Raw genomic sequence first — 26,301 nt, 5'->3', positions numbered from 1 at the left:
TGACAGGAGGGAGCAGGACGGAGCGAGTAGGCGTGGAAGGCTGGACGCGCTGCGAGGGAGGGCGGGACTCAGGAGAAACGTAGTGCAGCCCTAGGCTCTGGGTAGGGCGGGGCTCGGTGAAGAGGGGTGGGGCGGGGGGGGGGTTGCCCGAAGTAACGAGTAGGGTTGAGAGCTGTGAGGGGAAAGGCTGAAGCGGGGAGGACACGCAGCGGGGTGGGGCGAGGCTGGGCGCCGGGTCGCAAAACTCTCAGAGAAAGGCGGGGCTTGGCGCTAGGAGGGGCGGGGAGAGGTGCAGAGTGGGGCATTTCGCGGGACAGTAGGAGGGCGGGGCTTAGTGGAAAGGACAGAGTTAGGGGTGGGACTTGGGACCCGCGGCTCGGCTTCCTCCGCCCCCGCCCGTTGCTCGCTCTTTCCGCGGCACAGCTGTGGTGGGACTGGTGGAGGCAAGAGTGGCGGGAGTAAGGCTGAGGGCGGAACCTGGTTTCGGAGCTGCGGGGGACGGTGAGACACCGGCGTGGAGGGCTGGAGGTGGCAGGGCCCGGCGAGGCCGAGATGAAGCCTAGCCGCGAGGACGAGGCGGTGCCCACTGGGGGCCCCTGGGAAGAGTGCTTCGAATTGGCAGTGCAGCTGGCGCTGCGGGCGGGACAGGTGAGCGCTGCGGCCCTCCTCCGCCCTGAGTCCGCGTGAGCGTGGCTCCGCGGGCCGGGCTAGCACTCTTGTCTCATCACACCAACTCGTCGCTTAAGAAAGTCTGAGCAGTAGTAAAGTCGAGTCAAAGGGGCTTCTCTAGGACTCTGGAGAGCACGGCCCTGGACCACGTGCGGCCGCGAACTGGCGGGCTTGGGCTGAAGGGGGGGGAGGGGGGTCTTAGAGTGGGAAGCCGGACCCGCGCAACTGGGTGGTGTGCGGTGGGTGTTTGGTGACTGCGGTCGAGGCATGATACAGTGAAAGAAGCCTTTGTGTTCTTTTCCTACATAGACCTTTCCTTTACCTTCTCTACCCCAGGAGCCGGAGGTGAGCACCTCTCTCTTCCGTGGTGGTGGCAGTCACCCAATAAAGCATCCTGGACACGACCCGCCTCTCTCCTTTGGCAGTTGAATGGCTAACTGTAGGTGACTTGACCTTTGCGTAAAAAAAGAGCAGGTTAGAATATATTGACTATGCAAATCAGTCCAGGGCTTTAAATTGTTCTTCCTCGTTTGAATGCCACAGCTGTTGATTTTTAAAGACCTTTGAATTGATCTAGTGGCCAGGACATGGGTGTGGTTTGCTCCAGGTTTAAACCCCAGCTGCGTTGGGACCTGAGAGGCTTGCTGTTTTTCTTTCCTCATGCATCTTAAATGCAGTCTTACTCTGACCCACAACCCAAAGTGGTTCCACTCAGTGATTGAAGGAACTTCTTAATAACTGACCTACAGGATTAAAATCAAGTAGCAGAGCTTAAACCTATGACTAGAGTTTGAAAAATGCAGCCCCTCTTCTCACTTTCATATTTGTGTGCTTTGTTTCACATATTTTCCTCAGTAGCTTCAGTAGTGCCTGGCACGTTAGGGACGTGTTCCATATTGTGGGATTCATCTATGTGTATGGGTTCTCCCAGGACTGTCAGGGAGGGGTTAGATGAGTGGGAAGATGGTTTACTCCTGCTTTGCTTGGTAAGGTACTTGATTGTGTTTTGGTGATCTGGAGGATAAAGATGAACAGAAGTTGCTGTGAGAGGAGATTGACATATATCCAAACAGCATTTTCTTTATCAGGTCTACCAGTCTGAAAATGCTCTGTACGTTTGCCCACAGTGTAAAGATCAGGCTGTTTTGAATCCTAAATTTGGAGTAGTCATGTGCACAGTGGATAGTTCTTTATCTTGGTATGAATCCTCTCATCCTCTTTAATAGTTAATCTTCAACAATGAGTAAACTTGGATTTGAAATACCCAAGACTCTGTAAGGAATACATGATTTAAAGGAGTATTGTGAAGCTATCCTTTGGCTTCATCACCTGGTCTTCCTGTGCAGAAAGGAACCCCCCCCCCCCAACCTTATGAGCTAGAATGATGAAGCTCCCAAAAACATTCTTCCTGGAAAGTAGACCCACTGTGTGGGGGGCTGGTGAGGGGAGTGGGTATTCATTCTCCTGTGCCTCCCTTCAAGCCCCCTTCCTTCCTTTCCAGAGTGACCATAACCAGAATATTGAGTAACTTTTAGGTTCCATCATAAAACTTTTCTTTCTGGAGATTTTGAGAAGCCAGCTTAGGAGTCAAGCACTGCTATGGAAATCCTGGTGAGTTGTTAGGGGTTTCTGTGGTTTTTCAAATTTAGATCTTTGAAGATACAGCTCGGGGGGGGGGGGGGTGCAGTAAACATTTTAGCAAATGATTATGTAGAGCTTGTAATATGACAAGCACAATTCTAAAAATCTTATGAATTTTAACTTACTTAGGAGGTAATCTTGTGTTTGCAACTTGCAAACAACAAAAAGCTTTTTTTTTTTTTAAGAGTGGGGAAAGGGTGAAATAAAGATTCTGCCATTAGGAGTCTGGTCAGGGAGCCCAGGACTCCGGGCTCCCTCTTGAGCATTATGCCGATGTTTCCTGCCTGCCCAGCAGTGAGGAGGATGGCCAGAATGGTCTGTCTGTGCTGGAACAAATAAGCCACACATGGTCATTACAACCTGTGTAAAGAGGGACAAATTATCTTAATAATGTTCTCACAATAATGGGGTGCTGGTCAGAGAAAATCTGACCTATAACCAGATGGGCCAACAAAGATGAAATTGTAGCCAGTGGTGATTCTTTTTGAGTCCTTCTTAACTAAGGCACTGTTTGGCACATTTTTCATGGCCTTGTGGCCCAGCATGTCCACCCCTTCACCAGTACCCAGTGTTTTGCTATTTTATTGAGTTTGCTACCCTCAGTTGCTCCTGAGAGGGTTCTGTGTTCTGAATTCTGGAATCTGGGTTCTATTTGCTGAAAGGTGGGAGCAGAGGGAGGGGACTCCCAAGTGATAAATGTCACTGCCCTTGATCTTTCAGACATTGGTTCCGGTCGGGGTAGCCCTAGACAATTAGCTCCCCATTGTTCTGTCCTCAGAGGTCTCCACAAAAACAACCTGAGTGGCCTTCTTGGCCCAGAGTGCTGCCTTTGCATAAATGGCCTTACCATTTTCCTCCCTTCCTCCTTGCCTTTCTACCAGGCTTCCTGTAGTGCCTCTAAAACTCATCCCCTGCCTTCCAAGCCTAACCACCCACACCACTGCAGGAGCCCTCACTGGCTATTGGCCTTTGGTGTGTGTGGGGTGGGGACTTCAACTCCACTCATCACCACCACCAAATACAAATAGCAGGGTTCACTGAGATAGGTGTCTGTCGGGTCAGGGCAGGGGGTTTGTGACAGGTGAACAAACATATCATGGAAAACTGCTTTTTTAGTTGTCCTGCTAAAGTAGATTCAGGTTTTGTTGGGCATGAAGCTTAAACAAGTTCGTGACCCTCTTCATAACAAAAAAAAAATAACCTAAAATAAATTTAGAATAAGAGAAATCAGTAAAATTTTAAGATGCTAACAATATAACAATACATACAAATGATTCTTTAACTGCTTCTCAATCTTCTGTAATACTTTTTCACATGGTTTGGCTTTATACTCTGCATCTTCAAATGACAATGATTTTGTAATATTTTCTCTGGAGACAACAGAAAGATAAATTAGGCTTTCCTATATCATGGTTGATCATAATTGATGAGTGATGGTTTAGAAAAGTTTATTTAGACTTCAAACTTGTTACTGGTGAAGTTTTATAAATTTTTAGAATTGCCTTCAAATTTGAGAGTCCTGTCAATTTTCTTTTATATATTAGTTGTAAAATGTGGGGAAATTTTCCACAGACTAGCATCTGGCTCCATATAGTTGAAGCCTTGTTTCTTTCCATGATCCTTTGTGCCGACTGCCCCTGCCCATGCTCACACAATTCTCTGGTCTTGCTCCTTATGTCACCATGCCAGGTGAGTTGATGTGGTGGATGACAGAAGCACTTCTGGAAGCCATTCCTACACAGGATGACTAATAGTAACTTACAGACAGATGTGACTACAAACTCCACAGATATATCCCATCAAACCCAAAATAAATGCATGTCCACTCAACTTACCTTTAGCCAAAAAGGCCAATACCCCACTCCAATGCCACCTGACATGAAACGTGATGGAGGGGAGGTCATAGTGGAAAGAGCAGTTAGATCTGCAATTAGAGGAACTGAATTTTACAAACTTAAAATAGATATTTATGTGTGACCGTGTCAACACATGTTGCTGTGGTCCCTAACAGAACCTCATGCGAGGAAAAGGCCTCGAAGCCTCATTGTCATTAGCTTTACAGTAAATTCATCTCTGTTTACTGGTAACAAAATCTCAGGACAAAGAAGAAAACAAAAATCCAGTCCTTATCCTTAGGGTTTCATACATCACCTGTCTAGTTTAGCCTTACATACCCTTGCAGGTTATGCTTACCAAGGCATAGTCTTGAGAAATGGAGTCTGTTGTCCCAACAGCCCCTGAGTGGACCAGCCTTTTGTTTAACAATATGAAACTATTCTCCATTTTCAAACCACACATGGTATTTTCCTGCCCTTTTTCTTGTCTTTGTTTATTGGAAACCACACTCTTCCTCCAGGGCCAGGCCCAGGCCCCTGTGCCCCTTCCTTTGTGGACCTTCCCATGTGACATTATTTATCTGGCCTGCGCCTCTCCCCATCCTGCTGACACTATCCTCTCTGATCTGGTTGGTGTGCTTTTCTCACAGTGGGCTCTGAACATGGAGCAGTTTTATCTGGCTCCCTAAGAGCAAAGAGTGCACATTGGTGGGTTCTGACAAAGTATTGTTTTGACTTGTGATTTTAATTTTTGTTAGTTATTGACACAGGGAATTTAATAGGTGAAATACTGCTAAAAGGACTATCATGAAAAACAGCAATGCCCTGGCCCATGTCATCCTTCTATATTTTCCCAGAGATCATTGTTTTCAATTTTCTGAGTGACAACCATTTTCTAAATAATAGAATTCTACTGCTCATTTTAGACACTATATTATGTTGTGTGGCTGTGTTACCTGTTTGGTTCCATTGGTATCCATATCACATTCTGATGACCATACAGTGGTAATGCAAGGTTGAATCAGGCAGTACAGTGAATACTACATATTCTTTTCTTTCTTATACAACCTGTGTTTTTCTTAAAGTAAAAAAAAGTTTGTTTTGTTTCTTTTAATTTGCTTAGTTTTTCGACAGTCATCTTCCCAACAGAATTTTTCATGCTCTCAGCATGGTCAAACTCATCAGGTTAGTTGCTGTAGAGAAGTGGTTCTTACACTTTAACTTGTATCAGAAGCACCTGGAAGGCTTTTCCAAGCAAGCTGAGTCCCACTCCAAATATCTGATTCTCAAAGTCTGGAATTAATTAGCATTTCCACCAAATTTCCCACTGATACCGCTAGTCTAAAGAGCAACCCTTTGTCCACCTTGATCAAACTACTCTATGTTTTCAAAGCACTTTGATAACCACTGCTATATAGTACAGTATTTTGTTATGTGAATACATGAAAATTTGTTCATTCAGCTCTCAAGGACACATTGGATAATGTCTAGTTTGGAGTTATTATGAATAATGTTGCTATGGACATTCTTGCATGTTTTAGTTATGTATGTATGCATTTCTGCTGGGGATATACTAATAATAGGAGTGAAATTGTGTCATCAGATATGAAATTGTGCCAGGTTTTTTAAACTGGATGTATCAAGTGTGTATACCTTTCATGGGAGTGAATCCTGGTCCATGACAGTCATGGTGCATAGCAGTTGCTTGTTGTTCAGAAAGGTCAGTGACTGTTGCCCTTCCACCTGATGCCCAAAGGCCAGGTGCTCCTAGGCCCACCTGAGAACTCTGGTGCTGCTTCTCTTCCTCCTTTCTGGGGGCTTGCTTTTTTTCTACCATAGTCTGACCTCTTTCCCTCCAAGAGTTGGGGTTAGTCTCTGAGAGGTGAGAAGGGTGAGTCTGTCTTCCTGGTATGGTTAGGATGGTTCTTTGGGGACAGTGTTTAAGATACTTCTGGGGGCTTGTGTGCATATGGAATGAAGGGCTAAGCATCTGCTTTTTAGACATGCAATATGGTATATGTGGAGTTACAAAAACTTCACTGATAATCTAAGACTCCAGCAGGGCAGGATGTGGTGGAATGGGTTATCATCATCATTGAGGTGGAGAAAGTAAAAAAGATAGTGATGTCTGGGTTGTAGCACATAACAAAATGACTTTAAAACAATTCTCAGACAAATATCCTCAAAAACAGTTTGTGGCTGGAGAAGGAACAAATAGGAAAAGACTGAAATTCCAGTAGCTGTGGGTATGTCAATAATTGATGAAAATGGTAAAATTATTGGAGAAGTCAATGAGGAGAAAGACAGTTTTGGTAGCTGAAGGAAGTTTTGGTGGTACTTACAAATTTCTTAGCATTTAAAGGCTGGAAATAAGTAGTTCGCCTTAATCTAAAACTTATAGCTAATAAAGCCTATTGGGAGTACCAAATGCTGGAAAATCTTTGCTAAGTCAGACTTCTCATGCAAAACCTGTGATTGCAGATTATACATTTAAAAAGCCTAAACTTGAAAGTTTATGTATAAAGGTTTCAAACAGGTCGATAATTCTGGATTTTATCTTTCTTCCCAAACTCAATGTAGAAGTGCCTTTGAAACTACAGCACTTCTTACAAAAGAGTTGGAGTTGTATAAAGAGGAACTTCAGATAAAACCTGCACTCCTGGCAGTTAACAAAATGGACCTGACAGTTTCCAAAGATAAATTACATGTACTGATGAACCAACTTAAGGATCGTAAAGATTTCCTGCATTTATTTGAAAAAAAAAAACAAACAAAAAACTAAACAACAACGAAAACATTCCAGAGTAGACTGTGGAGTTTCAACATATCATCTCCATCTCTGCAATTACCAGAGAAGGAATTGACAAATTAAAGAACTGTATAAGGATATCTCTGAGTGAACACACCAACTGAGAAAATGATGCACATTATAAGAAACACTTGCTTAATTTATAGATTTCCAATGTAATATCTCGTAGTGAGCCACCATGAAAGAATGCTGTCACTAGTTCCAAAATGGATATAATTTAAACCTACTAAAAATGATATTGAAATTGTGTTCATTTGAAAGCTTTTCCACAGACACATATTTTTTTAATGTTATTAATAACTTTCTGATATATAAGGTCTGTCTGGAAAAAGTCCAGCCGTTGGTAATATGATGAGAACAGTTTGCACAACATTGATGTAACCTGACAGCCAAGGAGAGTGGACTGGAATGTGCATGTGTGAACGATAACTTCACTGTACTAGTCAGTGGGGGCAGTAGATGCTGTTGAATGAGCGTGTGTACTGTGTGGCCATCACATTCAAAATGACTGAGCTAGTAGAACAATGAATCTGCATCAAATTTTGTATCAAGCTTGAACATTCCTTCGTGGAAACTATTTGGATGATTAATAAATCCACAGCTATAGGCAACTGGTGATTGGCAGCTTCATCATGACAACACGCCCAGTCATGCATCACATCTTGTGCAGAGTTTTTTTTTGTGAAACATCAAATCACTCAGGAGACTCAGGTCCCCTAGAGCCCATATTTGGCGCCCTGCAACTTCTGGATTTCCCAAAACTAAAAAAGTTGCCCCATCACCTTTGAAATAGGAAGAGATATCAGACCATCAGTGAGATTCAAGAAAATATGATGGAGCAACTGATGGCACTTGGGAGAATTGTGTGAGGTTCTAAGGTGCTTACGTTAAAGGGAACTGAGGTGTCATCATCCTTTGTACAATGTTTCTTGTACCTTGTATCTTCTTCAGTAAATGTCTCTTTTTCATAGTACCTGGCTAGATATTTTCTGGGCAGACTTTGACTATTCCCACTTGAAAACCATCTTTTTTCATTTTTAAAAAACATTTTATTGATTATGCTGTTACAATTGTCCCATTTTTTTCTCCACTTTATCCCCCTCCACCCTGCACCCCACCTCTCAACATCACCCCTCCACTCAGTTCATGTCCATGGGTTGCACATATAAGTTCTTTGGCTTCTCCATTTCCTATACTGTTCTTAACCTCCTCCTGTCTCTTTCCTACCTACTATTTATGCTACTTATTCTCTGTACCTTTCCCCCCTATTCTGCCACTCCCCCTCCCCACTGATAACCTTCCATGTGTTCTTCATTTCTGTGATTCTGTTCCTGTTCTAGTAGTTTGCTTTGTTATTGTTGTTTAGGCTCAGTTGTTGATAGTTGTGAGTTTATTGTCATTTTACTGTTCATATTTTTCATCATTTTCTTTTTCTTAATAAGTGTTTGGTGATGATGAACTCCTTTAATTTTACCTTATCTGGGAAGCACTTTACCTGCCCTTCTATTCTAAATGATAGCTTTGTTGAATAGAGTAATCTTGGATATAGGTCCTTGCCTTTCATGACTTGAAATACTTCTTTCCAGCCCCTTCTTGCCTGCAAGGTTTCTTTTGAGAAATCAACTGATAGTCTTATGGGAATTCCTTTGTAGGTAACTGTCTCCTTTTCTTTTGCTGCTTTTAAGATTCTCTCCTTATCTTTGATCTTGGGTAACGTAATTATGATGTGCCTTGGTGTGTTTCTTCTTGGGTCCAACTTCTTTGGGACTCTGAACTTCCTGGACTTTCTGGAAGTCTATTTCCTTTGCCATATTAGGAAAGTTCTCTTTCATTATTTTATCAAATAAGGTTTCAATTTCTTGCTCTTCATCTTCTGGCACCACTATGATTAAGATGTTGGAACATTTGAAGTCATCCCAGGGATTCCTAAGCCTCTCCTCATTTTTTGAATTCTTTTCTCTTCGTTCTGTTCTGGTTGAATGTTTATTTCTTCCTTCTGGTCCAAACCGTTGATTTGAGTTCTGATTTCCTTCCTGTCTGTGTTGGTTCCCTTTGTTTCACTTTTCATAGCCTTCACTTTTCCCCCTATTTTGTGACCATACTCAACCATTTCTGTGAGCATCCTGATTACCAGTGTTTTGAACTCTGCGTCTGATAGGTTGGCTATTTCTTCATTGCTTAGTTCTTGCTTGGAGCTTTGATCTTGAGAACCATATCTTTTAAAGTTGTTTTGTAGTTAAGTGTATTGACAGTAAAGAAGTAACTGTGAGCTAAAAATGACGGTTTATAATTTTATGGCCAGTCCACCTATAATCAAACCCTCTGATATTCCTGTAAAAAGTAAAATAAAATGGAGGTACCACGTTACACTTCTCCTAGCAGTGAAGGTTCCTGTTGCTCCACATCTTAGACTACACTTGGTATTGTCTGTCTTTTCATTTTAACCATTCTGTTGGATTTGAGGAAGTATTTTATTATGGTTTTAATTTGTATGTCCCATATGATTAACTTAAATGTCTTTTATGTGTGTTTATTGGACTCCTGGATATCCTGTTTTTAAAAATGGTGGTACTAAAATGCTGACTAGAAATTTATGTATTTACTTAACAAATATTTACAGAGTAACTCTAGAAAGAACTTTAGTCTGAGTGTGATGTGAGGTTTTGGGCAGAGTCCTGTGTGTGGCCCTACAACATGGTGGGACCAGAATCGGATACCTGAAAGGAAGCTGTTAAAATAGTCCAGGTGAGAAATGAGGGTAGGTTTGATTGGGTAGTTAAGAAGGTGGCAAAAACATGTACCATATTTTTCAGACCATAAGATGCACCTAGGTTTTAGAGGAAGAAAATAGAGAAAAAAATTCTGAAGCAAAAAATGTGGTAAAATATTTAATAACATAAATAGCATAATATTTCACCAATGTAAATGTAAACAGAACTCAACAGCAGCATTAACAACCATTATTCCTCCCAAATTTGGGGAAAATATACCAAAAAATACGGTACTTTAAAGGCTGAGGTTCAAGTTTTTTTTTTTGCTTTTTTGTTTTTTTTTAGATTTTATTTATTTATTTTTAGAGAGGGAAGGGAGGGAGAAAGAGAGAGAGAGAAACATCAGTGTGCGGTTGCTGGGGGCCGTGGCCTGCAACCCAGGCATGTGCCCTGACTGGGAATCGAACCTGTGATGCTTTCGTTCACAGCCCGCGCTCAATCCACTGAGCTATGCCAGCCAGGGCAGGTTCAAGTTTTGTCAGAATTGAATTAGGGTGTGAGAAAAAGAAGAGGAAAGGATGCCTTCAAGGGTTCTGGCTTGAAAAACTGGTTGAATTAATTTTCTCATTCCTGAGATGGTGAAACTTCAGGAGGAACAGGTTTGGAGGTGGAAGTCTGGTGTTGTGTTTTGATCAAGTTAAATTTGAATTGCCTCATGGATTATTCTAAGTGATGTTGAGTTTGGAACCAGAGTTCAGAGGAGAGATTAAGGGTGGAGATTTCAGTTGAGAGCCATTGACCTGTGGTGATTTTAAGGCCAGATCCAGGAAAAAAGCAAGATTGTTCACCCCTGGGCTCTGCTGTGGGATAATCCCAGGTCAAGCCTCTGGTTTTTCCTCTAGGAGAGTCCCAAACGTCAATATGTAGAGGTCTTGGGTTGCCCGTTTTTTCACAAAAGACTTGTCTACTCTCCTGGCTAGGCTGAATGCACCTCCCACTGGAGGAAGGGAAGGTGGCAGATGGTGATTTCACCATTTCCTCGCCTTCAGGCCCCTGCCTCATCATGGTCTCACACTGTGCTCCATGGCCTGAGTCTAGGCCTCCAGTTTTCACTTAGCTCCACAGGGTGGGAGTCGGTCTGATAGTTGTAAAACTTTCACCAACATTTAAACTTCAGCCAAGACAATTCCTGTGAGAAAACCGGCAGGTGCAGAGTAGCAGCTGCCCCTTTTTGGGTCCAAGTGTCCAGGGACCACTACTCCCTGACCCTGTGTGCAAAGCCAGCCATCATTTTCCTTATCCATGGTTGTAATAAAAGTGGCATGTTTCTTATGCCCATTTTGCTAGCAAAAGCTGTTCGAGAAAAATGAGGAGCACTTTTTTTCCAGAGGTGTTTGGACCCACAGCCCTTGCATCAGCCCACCTCTTGGTGCAGGACTGAGTCAGTGAATTCCCCCCCTGCATCTCACTAAAGGGCTAGAAGGAAAGGCTGGTGTCACCCCATGTGGAAGTGAATTGGTCTCTGTGGATATTTACCAAGACGTTTACTTGCTAGCCCCAATGAAGCAGTTAGTAGCAGAGAGTTCTGTCTTCAGGGTTGGAGTGAGAGGAGCCAGAGGACGGAAATGTGGCTAGTGGATTCCAGGGAGGGAATAGAAGAAGGGTGCTTATGATTACTGGGGCTTATCATCTATCCCCAACCCTACAAGTGGGGGTTTGGATGGTGGAACTCAGATCTGAAGAACCTGAGGTTTAGGGGAGAAAAAAGGGAGTTTTGAGTCCAGGCTCCTTCCTGTCTCTTGGCTCCATAAGACAGAACCCAAGGGTGGCCTGGCTCACGTCTTTCTCCCAGGGGATGAGGGAAGAATTCAGCCCACAGGCAGTGTGTGTCCATGTAGCTAAGCCAGTCTCAGAATCATGTGTCCACTGTCCCAGCTCCAAACTCCAGGGGCCAGGCAGTGCCTTGGCCACCTGGATGTTGTATTTAGCATGGAGCAGAGTGGACATTGCAGCTTGCCTCACAGACTGCCCCAGGACAGAGGCCTAAGTCTGGATGACTGTGGTGGGGGTGATCCCTGGGGGAGACTAGAGACAACTTCCTGGAAGAAATGTACCTGAATTGTATCTTTAAAAGGAAAAGCAGGAGTCACCTGTAGCAGTTGGGTGAGGGGCTTGGGGAGGGTGGAGGGGAAGAGAAGGGGGTGGAAGCAAAGAAAGAAGATTGACACTGCAAGGGGTGAAAGTGAAGGCAGAACCTAGGAACTGCACCATGGCTGAACCGTAAGATGGAAGAAGAGAGTCATCCACTGGGTGGGAGAAGTTTGAGGGATATGAGAAAGCCCTCAGTGAAGAGCAGAGTTGCAGGTAGGTGTTACACTCAAGACTGCCCAAGGTGAATCTTGATAATTAATTGCATGTTGGGTGGACTTGGTGATGAATTGTAAGTTGGAGGTGTAGCAGTAAAGAACTTCTGGGTTCCTTGCTTGGAAAACTGGGTGGATTTCATTGTTTTAAAGGAAACTGCACTAGAGAAGGATTTGGCAACTATCAGTCATGATAAACACACCCTGGGAGAGTAGACTCCATTTAGTGGTGGAAGATTTGAAGTACTGGTATTAAAATTCCTTTTCCTGCATTTACCTGGCAACTTTCCTAATTTATTAGTGCCTCAGTTTCCTCATATTTAACAGAAGAATAATAGTTATGATTACCTCAGTGTTATTGTGAGGTCTAAATAACTGGGTATGCATGAACTAATTAGAACTGGGATAGAGTTAGCCCTCAGCAAGTGTGAGCACAAAAATTGTGGTGATGGAACAGGTAGAGTCTAGAAAACACAGCTCCTGCGGGTGGGGCCCAGCTTCAGTTCTTGTGAAAAATGGTCTGAGGAAGAAGCACCAAAGGACAGTGGTCTCAGAGGCCCTGGCCAAGAGGGTTAGATGACAACGAGAACACACCTGAGGTATAGTTGAAGAGGGTCCCCTGAATTTGGCGTGGGAGGTGGCTGAGTGCCCATCAGGGCTGGTTGAGAGGAGTGCTAGGGTGCAGGGGAAGGCAGTGGGCTGGAGCATAATGGGAGTTAGAAAGTAGAGAAGGCAATTTTGAGGAAACCTAGCCATGAAACTGAAGAGGGAGGCAATTACATTGGAGAGCCTTGAGACTCACTGGTGTGTGAACCCAGGAGAATCTGGTGTCCTTGGCCCACTTCTGCTTTAACCAGCCTGCCTCCTTTCCTGTGGTTAAGGTTCTGCAGCCATTTGTAATGTATTAACAAATGTGAACTGCTTACCACTGTGCCATGTGATAGCACTATTATTACCTGGGTATCTGATTTACTTAAAAGGTTTTATTGATTGTTACATGTGTTTGTCAGGGTTCTCCAGAGAAACAACCATTTGAAGACTGGCAAGTCCAATCTTCAGTGTCAGTTAGCAGCCTGGAGACCCAGGGAGAGCCATTATCCCAGTTGCAGGGCTGTAGGCAGCAACATTTGATACTGCATATGAAGTCCTAATTCAGTCTGCTGGAGAATTCTCTTACTCAGAGGAGAGTCTATCTTTTTCTTCTATTCAGACCTTCAGCTGATTGGGTGAAGCCCACCCACATTATGAAGAACAGTCTGTTTTACTACAGATTAAAATGTTATTTTCATTTAAAAACACCCTTCCAAAAACACCCAAAATAATGTTTGATGAAATATCCGGGTACCCCATTGGCAGTCTCATTGACCCATAATATTAGCCATCACGTCACATTCATTTATGTTCAAGTAAGTCTAGAGCCTGAAATATGACAATATCATCAGGACCACACCTCTGGTCCTTTTCCTGTGATGTTTTCCTGATATGAAAAGGAAACTTCACCCTTTCACCCTTTGCCTGTTGGAAACCCCACTTCTGGCAGATCTTTGGGCATATTTCCCATGGGTTCTGGGGCACACACAGGTAGTTCTGTAGTGATGGGTGACAATTGTATGGCAGACTCGGGGACAGTAATACAGAACAACCTGGTGTACAAACAGTCATTTGGACATGTCTGTGAATGATGCCCCTGATGCTGGAGCTGATTTAGTTCTTTTTTTTTAGATATGAAATTCATACTATAGTGGCTAAAGACCATACTTTATATATTAAACATTAACAGAATGTTATTTGGAGGGAGAGACCCAGGTCAGGATGCCTGTGAAGTGCATGCATAGTTAGTGAGTAGCTGAAAAAACATTAATTAAGATACAGCATACACTAACTTATTGCTGGCAGAATGAGAATGTTTAAAATCTAAGACTAAGAGAAAATAGCCATGGGAAAAGGCTTTCCGCTGATAACTCGCATGGCAGCCCCACAGGCTGTTCCCCTGTGGATGCAACTGTGGCTAAAGGGCAGGGCGGTTTGAGTTAATACTAGTTATTTGAAAAATGCAGCATCCTATCACTGCCTTTTCTTTCAATGTAGGAAAACTTATGAATTAATGTTTTTTTAACCTACTATTTTAGATTTGTGCATTGTGCATATGGTAGGGTTTGTTGGGTTTTTTTGGTCACAAATCATTAACGTTTGTCAAATACATGTTCTCACAAATAACTATTTAGAATGGTGAAGGTCTGTGTATATATAATACATAAAAATTATTTTGTGTACCAGGTCCATTATATACAATTCCTAATTTAATCCTTGTGACACTCCAATGTCTTAGATACTACTGTTATTACAGATGTGGAAACTAGGGATCTGAGAAGCTCAGTGATTCCCCCAAGGTCTCCCAAGTGGAGTTTGAAATCAGGTCTGTTTGATGCTGAACTGTAGATTTATCTTCTATACTCAGTATTAATGTTATGAAATTGGTGGAAACAAGAATTACATTCTAGACAGTGAAGTTTTTCACACGCACTTTCTTCACGAAGAACTGTTTCCAAGTTGTAAAATGTTTATTATTATTATTTGTTATTTTTAAACTCAACGGTACACCTCTAGAGCCTTAGCTACTCTACCTTTTTAAAAAATTTTATTCAATTTACTTAAAAAAAAATCAGTTCATCAATTTCTCCCACCCTTCTTTTACTCCCTGCCTTTTACAACCACCAATCTGTTCTCCATATCTATGAGTTTGGAAATTTATATATATATAAATTTCCCAACTCAATTTCCTTTGCTGTATAGTAAAAAACCTGTAAGATGCAATATATATATATATATATATATATATATATATCATTCTTTCAACAAGGGACATCTAGGTTGCTTCCATATCTTGGTTATTGTATATAATGCTGCAATAAAAATAGAGTGCAGATATCTTCTTGAATTAGAGTTTTTGTTTTCTTAAGTGGAATGGCCGGATCATTTTAAATTTTTGAGGAACCTCTATACTATTTTTCATAGTGGTTTTAGCAATTTACATTTTCACCAACAGTGCACAAGTTTCCTTTTCTCCACATCTTCGCTAACACTTATTTCCTGTGTTTTTTGATGATAGCCATTCTAACAGGTTTGAGGTAAAATACCTCACTGTGATTTTTGATTTGCATTTCCCTGGTGATTAGTGATGTTGAGCACCTTTTCATATGCCTGTTGGCAATCCATATGTCTTCAGAAAATGTCTATTCAGATCTGCCCATTTTTAATTGGGTTGTTTGTTTCTTTGCTATTGAGTTGTGTGAGTTCTTTATATGTTCTGGATATTAGTCTCTTAATCAGCTATATGATTTGCAATTATTTTCTTCCATTTAATAGGCTGGCTTTTCATTTTGTTGATAGTTTTCTTTGCTGTGCAGAATCTTTTTAGTTGAATGTATTCCCACTTGTTGATATTTTTGTTCTTGTTACTTTTCCCATTGGTGTCATAGTAAAAAAATCATCACCAAGACCTATGTCAAGGAGAGCTTACCACCAATGTTTTCTTCTAGGAGTTTTGTGTTTTCAGGTTGTAAGTTCAAGTATTTCATCCATTTTAAGTTAATTTTTGTGTATGGGGTAAGATAGTGGTCCAGCTTAATTCTTTTGCATGTGATCCAGTTTTCCCAACACCATTTATTGCAGAGATTATCCTTCCCCATTGTATATTATTAGCTCCTTTGTTGTAAATTAATTGACCGTGATGTGTAGGTTTATTTCTGGGCTCTGTTCTCTTCCATTGATCTGTGTGTCTGTTTTGTAGGCAATAGCATATGTTTTAATTGCGATAGCTTTGTAATATAGTTTTAAATCAGGGAGTGTGATGCCTCCAGCTTTGTTCTTCTTTCTCAAGATTGCTTTGGCTATTCAGGGTTTCTCATGGTTCCATAAAAATTTCAGGATTGTTTTTTCTATTTCTGTGAACAATGGCATTGGAATTTTGATAGGATTTGCATTGGACCTGTGCGTTGTTTGGGGTAGTTTTTTTTGTTTGTTTTAGATTGGCTTACTGCCATTGACAGATTGTGACTGAAAGGAAGCTAATTTTTATAATCTCATATTTGGAAATCCACTAGATAAGTTTGATAAAGTCTCATTACAACACATATTGCCCTAGCGGGCCTGGGGCCAAGAGGGAGAGAGTAGAATCTATTTGTTATTGTAGGGAAAGGTGGTCTAGTGCTACTAGGAAGAAAAGCAAATAAATCTCCTACCCACAGGAAGTTTACAGTCTAGTGGAAGAGACAGGCCCATGCCTGACAGTGATGAAACACCAATATCTGTGCAGTAACTGAGATGTGTGTTTAGTGTTTTAGAACCACTGACCCAAAGGAAGGGGCCTCACCCAGGGTTGATGAGTGGAGGGCTACACAGACAGCTTCCCGAGGAGATGGGCTTGAATGGAATCCTCAAGGACAAATGGGTAGGAGGTTTCTAGGGTGGCCATTGTAGGCACAAAGCACATCATGTCCAAAAACATAAATGTATGAGAACATCGAAGAGTGCTTGAGTACAGCAAGGGGAACAAGGCCAGGGTGCCATGGGCCAAGTGTTGCCAGGGCTGGTTCTGGAGGACCTCACACCAGACACAGGCTCACCATCCTCGTGGTAAGCCCAGCAAGCTACAGAGAATGCCAGGAGAAAGATCTGCTTTCCAGAGAAGCCACTCTGCACAGGGTGGATGACACTTCTGAGGAGCAATAAAGGGTGTTTGGAGGCAGTATTTGCAATACAGGCAAGTGATGGTAGGCAATGTGAGAAGAGCAGTACTTGAGGAAAATAATTCAGAAATGCAATCTAAATATCTGGGTGTGTAACTGGATGAGTTGGTGGTGAACCAGGGCCTGAAGCAGCAGGAGCAGATGAGAGAGAGCTGGCCACAGCACTATGTTACAAGTTGCTAGTGCAATGTAGCCTGCCTTGCTGCTACAAGACACAGGAATATTTAAGCCCTGTGACCTTCCTTGTGATACATACCACAATGCAATGATTGTAGCACAACAATAATACTAATAAAAGCAGAAAAGAAATACATAGAAAGAGAACATGATAGAACATGCTCCTTCTGAATCCATAAATCTGCCCTTCTTTATATGATTTGTAACTAGGAGCTTGGTTCTTCTGGAAGGTTTGCCCAGATGTCATCAGACATTACCCAAACTGTCCACATACCCCTGAGCATGCATCTCCTCAACATAGTAGAGTTGTGTGTATTTTGGATATGGAAGACCAAGTGCATCAATACCAGTGAGGTTAAATTTGATTTCACAAGCGCACTTGCTAAAAAGTCTTCCAGACTTTAGTGACCATATGTACTCAGTGTGCAGCAGCCAATAAATCTTTCTTCATTCATTCAACAGATGTTCACAGAGACCCAACTGTGTGGCTGCCCCTGTATAGCAAAACAGCCTGTGGGAGGTGGATACAGAGACAGATAGACCAGGGTTCTTAAGCTGTTGTGGATTGACATGGAATCCCAAGGGACCAGTTATATGGTTTGCATAAATGCCCTAGGAGCACCCTTGAAGTCTGGATGTTTTGCTTTGCCCAAAGAAATTGGAGACTCCTCAAAGAGGAGGTAACATTTGAACTGAGACACAAAGGAAGAGAACATGTGGGCTAGAGGAAGGCTGGTAGTTCTGTCGGAAGGAGACTTTAGGGTAAATGATGCAGTTTAGCTGAAGCTTAACAGTAACGCAATGAGAAGGAGGGGTAGGGGGAGATGAGAAGGCAAAGGCTTAGGTGAGACCTGTATTTATGAGGTTGATGATTTGGCTTTCCTCACAGAAACCAATGACAAAAGCAAGGCAGATCTACTTCTCTTTTCCATGGCAGTACACTTAGAGATCTGGGGAGCAAGGCCTCTGCTTCACAAAATCATTCGGGACCCAGGTTTATTTTTGCTTGTTGCTCTAAGGGGATGTTCTTTTTTTCCACGTGACCAAAGCTGACTTCTTTTTTTTCTTTGTTTAATATATTTTATTGATTATGCTATTATAGTTGTCCCATTTTCCCCCCTTCACTCCCCTCCACCCTGTATACCCTCTCCCACCCATATCCCCACTTTTGCTCATGTCCATGTGTCATACTTATAAGTTCTTTAGCTTCTACATTTCCTTTACTATTCTCACCCTCCCCCTATCTATTTTCAACCTACAATCTATGCTATTTATTCTCTGTACCTTTTCCCCCTCTCTCCTCCTCCCACTCCCCTGTTGCTAACCCTCTATATGATCTCCATTTCTGTGGTTCTGTTCCTGTTCTAGTTTGCTTAGTTTCTTTTGGTTTTGCTTTAGGTGTGGTTGTTAATAATTGTGAGTTTGCTGTCATTTTACTATACATGTTTTTTTCTGTATCTTCTTTTCTTAGATAAGTCCCTTTAACATTTCATAAAATAAGGGCTTGGTGATGATGAAGTCCTTTAACTTGACCTTATCTGAGAAGCACTTTATCTGCCCTTCCATTCTAAATGAGAGCTTTGCTAGATAGAGCAATCTGGGATGTAGGTCCTTGTCTTTCATGACTTGGAATATTTCTTTCCATCCCCTTCTTGCCTGTAAGATCTCTTTTGAGAAATCAGCTGACAGTCTGATGGGAACTCCTTTGGAGGTTACTGTCCCCTTATCTCTTGCTGCTCCTAAGATTCTCTCCTTCATTTTTACCTTGGCTAATGTAATTGTGATGTGCCTTGGTATGTTCCTCCTTGGGTCCAACTTCTTTGGGGCTCTCTAGCTTCCTGGATTTCCTGGAAGTCTATTTCCTTTGCCAGAATGGGGAAGTCCTCCTTTATTATTTGTTCAAATACGTGTTCAATCTGTTGCTTTTCCTCTTCCCCTTCTGGTACCCCTATAATTCGGATGTTGGAACATTTAAAGATGTCCTGGAGGTTCCTAAGCTTCTCCTCATTTTTTTGAATTCTTATTTCTCCATAATTTCCTGTTTGGTTTTTTTTTTCTTCCTTCTGGTCCACTCCATTGACTTGAGTCCCAGTTTCCTTCCCTTCACTATTGGTTCTCCATGCATCTTTCTTCATCTCTTTTATGGTAACCTGCATTTGTTCATCTAATTTGTGCCCAAAATCAACCAATTCTGTGAGCTTTCTGATCACCGGTGTTTTGAACTGTTTATCTGATAGATTGGCTATTTCTTGGTCGCTCAAAAGGATGAGTCCTGGGACACTGATCTGTTCTTCTGTTTGAGACACGTCTCTCTCTCTCTCTCTCTCTCTCTCTCTCTCTCTTTTTTGGGAGGGGGGTCTGGTCGCTCCCATTACGGTGAGGGGCGGAGCCTTAGGTGTTCACCAGGGCTGGGCACCCCAGTCGCTAGATTTTGACATTGTATGTGGGGATGGGGACAGGAGGGAACAATGGCGATAGCTCCGTTCTCCTGGGACCTCAGTCCCTTCTCTGGGATCCTGGGTTGCGTGCTCTGCCCTGGTCCACAATCACCACCTCACTGGGTCTGCCAGCTGCCGCTTATGAACTCAGGGTCCACCCACTGCAATCTTGTGCACCCCAGATGCCTTATGCACCCACTGCTCTCTGTGCCACAACCCATGCTGTGACCCGCACCCGGCTGCTCCTCTTCGCCCCTCCTACCGGCCTGGATGAACGGGTCTACTTCAACTTCTTGGCTGTCCGACTTCCATTCAGATAAATTCTCTGTCAGTTCTGGGTGTCATTCTGCCTCTTAATTGTTGTTGTTCTAATCTTGGTTGTGTGCGGAGGTACGGTGCATCCACCTATGCCTCCTTCTTGCCAGAAGTCTCCAAAGCTGACTTCTTAATGCCACACTCACCTCACACCTGTTCCTAAAGGGTAAAACAACAAAAGGAAATGGAGTATAAGCAGTGCCCTTTTAAGAATGTGACTCAGAATTGTACATACATCCATTCACATACTCTTACACAGAACTTAATCACACCTACCTGCACAAGAGGCAGAGAGGTACAAATTGTTGAGGTAGCTCTGCGCCTTCCTAAACTTGGGGCTTATGTTGCTAACAGGAAGAGGGGGAGACTGGCTATTTGAGGTCAAATTGCCTGCTATAAGACCAACTCTGAAAAACCATTGCATGCCACTTTCACTGTGGTTTTGACTTTATCCTTGGTGTAACAGAGAGCCTTGAAGTGCTTTATGCTGGGAAGACCCATGATTAAGATCAGAGTTTTAGCAAACTCTTCTGGCTGTGGTGTGGAGAATGGACTTGAGTGCTATAAAGCAGATTTGGGCTGGCGCCAAGAGGTAGGACTAGCTGGTGGAGGCTAGAGGATGGCAGACTTCAAGCACAATAGGACTTGTTAACAGGACAACCAAAAAAAAAACACAATGAAAGGAAACAAAAAGACCAAGGTGGTTATTATTCACACAAACATGAGTGGTCCAGTTGGATAAAGGGTACAAATCTATTCAAGTAGTCTGATGTGTTTTTTATTCTTGATTCAAAGAATTTTGTGCACCTGTTCTGTGCCAGGTACAATTCTAGATGCTAGGGGTGTGGCAGGGAACAAAAGAAAGTGAACCCTGTTCTCCCTGAGCTCATGTGCCAGTGGGGAGAGTCATTTCATCAACCATGAAACAAGATGACTTTAGATGGCAAAGAATTCCAGACAGAAGAACCAGAAAACACAGAGTCACTGGGACAGAAACAAATTTGGTTGTGATGGTCCAGAAAACCAGAGTGGCAGAAGGAGAGCAAGTATGCAGGTGGCCTTTGGGAGGTGAGATTGGCAGGTGGTGAGGACCTCATGTGGGATCTGTTCTAAGATCAATGGGAAGCCATTGGGTAGTTCTAGCATTTAAATGATATAAGCTGATATATGTTTAAAAATCCTCAATCCAGGGACTTCCGGCCAAGATGGAGGCATAGGTAGACACACTGTGCCTCCTCACACAACCAAAAGAAGTACAGCAACAAATTTAAAAACAAAAAACAACCAGAACTGACAGAAAATCGAACTGTATGGAAGTCCAACAACCAAGGAGCTAAAGAAGAAATATTCATCCAGACCGGTAGGAGGGGTGGAGATGGGCAGCTGGGCAGAGAGGACTTGCAGCAAGGCAGCTGCTGGCAGACCGGGGTGGGCAAGGCTGCACCTGTGGCTGGTGAGCCCAGTAAGGGAGCAGATTCTGGTCTGGGCGGTCCCACATTTTCATGCAGAGAAACCGGGAGGAACAACTTGAGAGCAATACAGACCACACAACCCAGGGTTCCAGTGTGGGGAAATAAAGCCTCAAAGCCTCTGGTTGAAAAACACCTGTGGAGGTTGAGGTAGCAGCGGGAGAAAATCCCAGCCTCACAGGAGAGTTCACTGGAGAGACCAACAGGGTCCTAGAATGTATACAAGCCCATGCACCAGGGAATCAGCACCCAGAAGGGCACAATTTGCCTGTGGGTAGCTGGGGAAATGACTGAAAACTGGCAGAGAGCAGAGCAAGTAGCATTGTTCCCTCTCAGACCCCTCCCCCACATACAGCATCACAGTGCAGCAATGTGGGTTGCCCTGCCCTAGTGAACACCTAAGGCTCCGCTGCTTACTATGTAGCAGGCGTGCAGAGACAAAAAAAAAAAGGCCCAAATGAAAGAACAGATCAAAGCTCCAGAATAAACACAACTAAGCAATGAAGAGAGCCAACCTATCAGATGCACAGTTCAAAACACTGGTAATCAGGATGCCCACAGAATTGGTTGAATATGGCCACAAATTAGATAAAAAAATGAAGGCTATGCTAAGTGAAATAAAGGAAAATGCACAGGGAACCAACAGTGAAGGGAAGAAAACCAGGTCTCAAATCAACGATGTGGACCAGAAGAAAGAAACATTCAACCAGAACACAATGAAGAAATAAGAATTCAAAAAATGAGGAGAGGCTTAGGAACCTCCAGGACATCTTTAAACGTTTCAACATGCAAATCATAGGGGTACCAGAGGGAGAGAGGAAGAACAAGAAATTGAAAACTTAATTGAACAAATATGAAGGAGAATTTCCCCAATCTGGCACAGGAAATAAACTTCCAGGAAGCTCAGAGAGTCCCAAAGAAGTTGGACCCGAGGAGGAATACGCCAAGGCACATCATAATTACATTACCCAAGATTAAAGATAAGGAGAGAATCTTAAAAGCAGCAAGAGAAAAGGAGAGAGTTACCTACAAAGGAGTTCCCATAAGATTGTATGCTGATTTCTCAAAAGAAACCTTGCAGGCAAGAAGGTACTGGAAAGAAGTATTCCAAGTCATGACAGGTAAGGATCTATATCCAAGATTACTCTCTCAAGCAAAGCTTTCATTTATAATAGAAGGGCAGATAAAGTGCTTTCCAGATAAAGTCAAGTTAAAAGAGTTCATCATAACTCAGCCCTTATTCTATGAAATGTCAAAGGGACTTATCTAAGAAAAAGAAGATAAAAAATAAGAACAGTAAAATGACAGCAAACACAGCTATTAACAACCAAACCTAAAACAAAAACAAACTAAGCAAACAACTAGATCAGGAACAGATTCACAGAAATGGAGATCACATGGAGAGTTATCAGCAGGGGAGTAGAAGGGGGAGAGAGCGGGGAAAGGTACAGAGAATAAGTAGCATAAATAATAGGTAGAAAATAGACAGGGGGAGGTTAAGAATAGTGTAGGAAATGTAGAAGCCAAAGAACTTATATGTGTGACTCAGGGACATGAACTAAAGGTGGGGAATGTGGGTGGGAGGGGTTGTGCAAGGCCAAGGGGAATAAAGGGGGGAAATGGGACAACTATAATAGCATAATCAAATACATCTTAAAAAATAAAAATTCTCAATCCAGCTTCTACATAGAAACCACCGGGTGGAGGGTTGGAATCATGATCTTGAATTATATGGGATCAGGGTATAGGAATACATGTGGGATAGGGTAGGTGAAAATTAAGCTTTTATCCTCTCAGGGTGGAGGCCCCAGGACTCACATGCCATCCCAGAACATCCCAGCCTTCTGAGTACCCTCCTCACTCAGAACCTGCTCTAGTCCCTGCTACTCAAGTGTGGCCCCAGCATCAGGGTTGCTACAGAACTTTTCAGAAATGCAAATCTCAGACCTCAAAACCCATACCTATTCAACCACAAACTTCATATCAAAAAGATCCTAGGTGATTCATGCACATTAATATTCGATAAGCTCTGATAGCATATCCTCTGTTCAGAGTGTATTTCTCTCAATTTCTAACCATATATATATGCAAATATCTATACACACAACAACCTCACAAGCACATATAAACCATACATACACATGTACCACATATATGTACCCCACCTACACACCACGTATTCCCCCAACATACTACATAAACCCTCATATATACACCATACATCCCCACACATACACACATAAACCACACAACACATATACTCTCCCCCGCCCCCCACCCCCACCCCATATCACTGAACTGCAATACAAGGTACGAGCTTACTGCAAGTGATCTATGGACAGGAAGTCTGGACTAGCTCAAAATTTAGGGATTCCTGGAGGATGGGGCAGGTTCTATATGAGCTAGATTTGAGGAGTTTGGTATTTATAAACAAGGAACCAATGGAGGTTTAATTGGTGGTAAATAAATCTATGTGCAAATTGGTGTTTTAAGGAGATGAACCTGACAGCAATGAACAGGATGTTGCAAATAGAAGGAACAGGAAGGCCTCTGAGGGCTGGCACAGAAATATGAAAGAGACTGTCTTTGGTTAATGTGTGACTGCTATGTGCTTTCTCTTTTTCCCCCCACACCAAAACTACTTTATTTTGTAAATTTAAACCTGCTATTACTCCCATGTTATGATTTTTTAGCTGTCAACTGTACAAGAGAAAAAACTTAGATGGGCACCACATCTGGAAAATAAATTTTCTAAACTCCATATACTTGTTCCAAACTGCTGGGCTCCAAGTCCAACTATGAACTCCAGGGTTGCTGGTATCATGTGCAGCATACTAAAGCTACACTACCCGCATAGTTTCTTAATGTTGTATACATCAAGTCAATCAATGTATCAACCTGTAACAGAGTGGACACTTTTAACTGAACATGGCAAAATATTCAGTCTTTTGAGCTTTACATTATCATTTGATATTAAACAATGAAGCAAATATCAACAATATATACAAAAAGAGTTTTGTATTTACAAAAGATTGTTTCCCATACTGATTAATCCAGGTAGCTAACTCATTGGTTTATGTAACTTTATTGAAGAAAAATAAAACAATTACTAGCAGAGCTATTAGTTTATCACTCATTCATTGATGACCTGCGTGTTTTATTCAGTGCTCTACTAAATAGTATATTGGAAGATGGATTAACTAATAGCTCCAAGTCTCCTAACAATTTAAATGAAAGTTACAAAATGTTTGAGACCCTATTTTGGAATAAAAGGGTGTTTTACTTCCAATTTCCATTCTCTATGGAACAAGAACAGATTATCCCTTTATTGACATTCATAAAATACATCACATTTTCTGTTCTGATGCTATAAATGCAATACCAGTTCCTCAGCCACATCAGTTACGAGCATAAAGTATATCATGTAACCTCAGTTCTCAGCAGTGGAAGGCTTAAACAAGAATTAATGCTGCTACTATCAGCTGATTTCTCAAAAGAAACTGCAGGCAAGTAGGGACTGGAAAGAAGTATTCCAAGTCATGAAAGGCAAGGACCTACATCCAAGATTACTCTCTCCAGCAAAGCTATCAATTAGAATGGAAGGGCACATAAAGTGCTTCCCAGGTAAGGTCAATTTAAAGGAGTTCTTCATCACTAAGCGCTTATTAATGAAATGTTAAAGGGACTTATCTAAGAAAAAGAAGATGATCAAAAATATGAACAATAAAATGACAACAAACTCACAACTATCAACAACCAAACCTAAAAAAAAAAAAAAAAAAAAAACTAAGCAAACTAGAACAGGAACAGATTCACAGAAATATGTATCACATGGAAGGTTATCAGCAGGGAGGAGAGGGGAGAATGGGGTTAAAAGGTACAGGGAATAAGAAGCATAAATGGTAGGTACAAAATAGGAGGAGTTTATGAATAGTATGGGAAATGGAGAAACCAAAGAACTTACATATATGACCCATGGACGTGAGCAAAGGTGGGACAATGAAGGTGGGGGCGGGGGGAGGAGTAAAGGGGAGAAAAAAATGGTACAACTATAATAGCATAATCAATAAAATATATTTTTTAAAAAAGAATGAATGCTGCTAGAACAATACTGCTTCCTTTGATGCGACAACTGAGCATCCATCTCCCTCCCCCTCAGGTGACTTCTTCAGCGTGTTAGGGCAGTGAGGAATGGTTTCACTCTCATAATCAAGTTAGAGTGAAGACACTGGCCACATAATACACATGCTCCATTTTTTAAAAATTCTGAATCGTGAGCAACTGCTCTCTTGTAACTACAGTTTCTAAAAGCAGTTACTGTCCGAAGCTGGAAGAACTTAAGTCTTCTCAGATGAGCATGTGAATTAATGGAGGGAGGTAAACAAAAAATTAAAAAGATGAGGTCTGATAGGGGAACAGCCAGATAAGAAGATCGAAAAAGGAACAGCAGTTTAAAGTTTATTCCAGCTATAATGCAGGTTATTCTGACTGAAAGGTAGCAACACATGGCATACTTCTGAATCCATTCCCGAGATGTGCTATTGTACTTATCTCTGTCTGTTTTATAGATCTGTGCAGTCTCTGGCACTAGGGGATCATCTAGGTTTGGATCAGATGGCAGTGAACAAGTGGATAAAAGAACTTTAGAAATAGTTAAACCAGGAGACTACTTAGATCTTAGAATATTGAGACATATACTGCCATTACTGTTAATATTTGGATGATAAATTCTTGTAAATGCAACCTTAGGTGGTTTGAAGGAGTAGTCTGTAGGAAAATGAATTGTCAGAAAGAATAGACTGCTTTGATGTGGGCTGCTGTTAGGTCCCATAATTGTGGTTTGCCAATGATACACTAAAAAAAGGAAAACTTACTGTCCCCAACTGGACCTGCAGAACATTGTGCTGGAGGGTCATGGGCCACATCACTAAGTTCCTTATTAATCTGTTTCAGCACCATAGTCGGAGCTTTGGATCTGGCTCCTTCCTCTGTCAGTGTGTACTCAAACATCTGGCCAAAACTCTTGATTATCCTGGTGGCAAGGAAGGTTGTCTCTTTGTCGCACACTGCCTGTGCAGACTCAGGCGCACACATGACATAGCCACAAGATGTCTGCCTGTGCAAAA

At 42.2% G+C, this 26,301-nt stretch overlaps 1 protein-coding gene and 2 pseudogenes across 2 annotated transcripts in view; 2 read left to right on the top strand and 1 right to left on the bottom strand.

Moving 5' to 3' along the window:
- The first annotated feature begins 361 nt into the window (after positions 1-361).
- IMPA2 (inositol monophosphatase 2) overlaps positions 362-26,301 on the top strand; it is a 67,201-nt gene continuing 41,261 nt past the window's right edge. Inside the window, exons 1-2 of one of the 2 annotated variants that reach the window (XM_045850389.1) lie at positions 362-648; positions 1,006-1,014. In XM_045850389.1, coding sequence (XP_045706345.1) covers positions 553-648; positions 1,006-1,014 — 105 coding nt within the window. In that variant the 5' untranslated portion in view covers positions 362-552. The remainder of the gene's footprint in view (positions 649-1,005; positions 1,015-26,301) is intronic. The other variant, XM_045850391.1, reaches the window with a different exon arrangement.
- Positions 5,833-7,175, top strand: LOC123826410 (annotated as a pseudogene).
- LOC123826292 lies at positions 19,854-26,134 on the bottom strand (annotated as a pseudogene).

Source organism: Phyllostomus hastatus, unplaced genomic scaffold (genome assembly GCF_019186645.2).
Source record: "Phyllostomus hastatus isolate PE091 unplaced genomic scaffold, TTU_PhHast_1.1 phas_contig_80, whole genome shotgun sequence".
NCBI classification, from domain to species: Eukaryota; Metazoa; Chordata; class Mammalia; order Chiroptera; family Phyllostomidae; genus Phyllostomus; species Phyllostomus hastatus.
The sequence above is the reverse complement of the archived record's forward strand: the minus strand, read 5'-3'. Positions and strand labels throughout refer to the sequence as shown.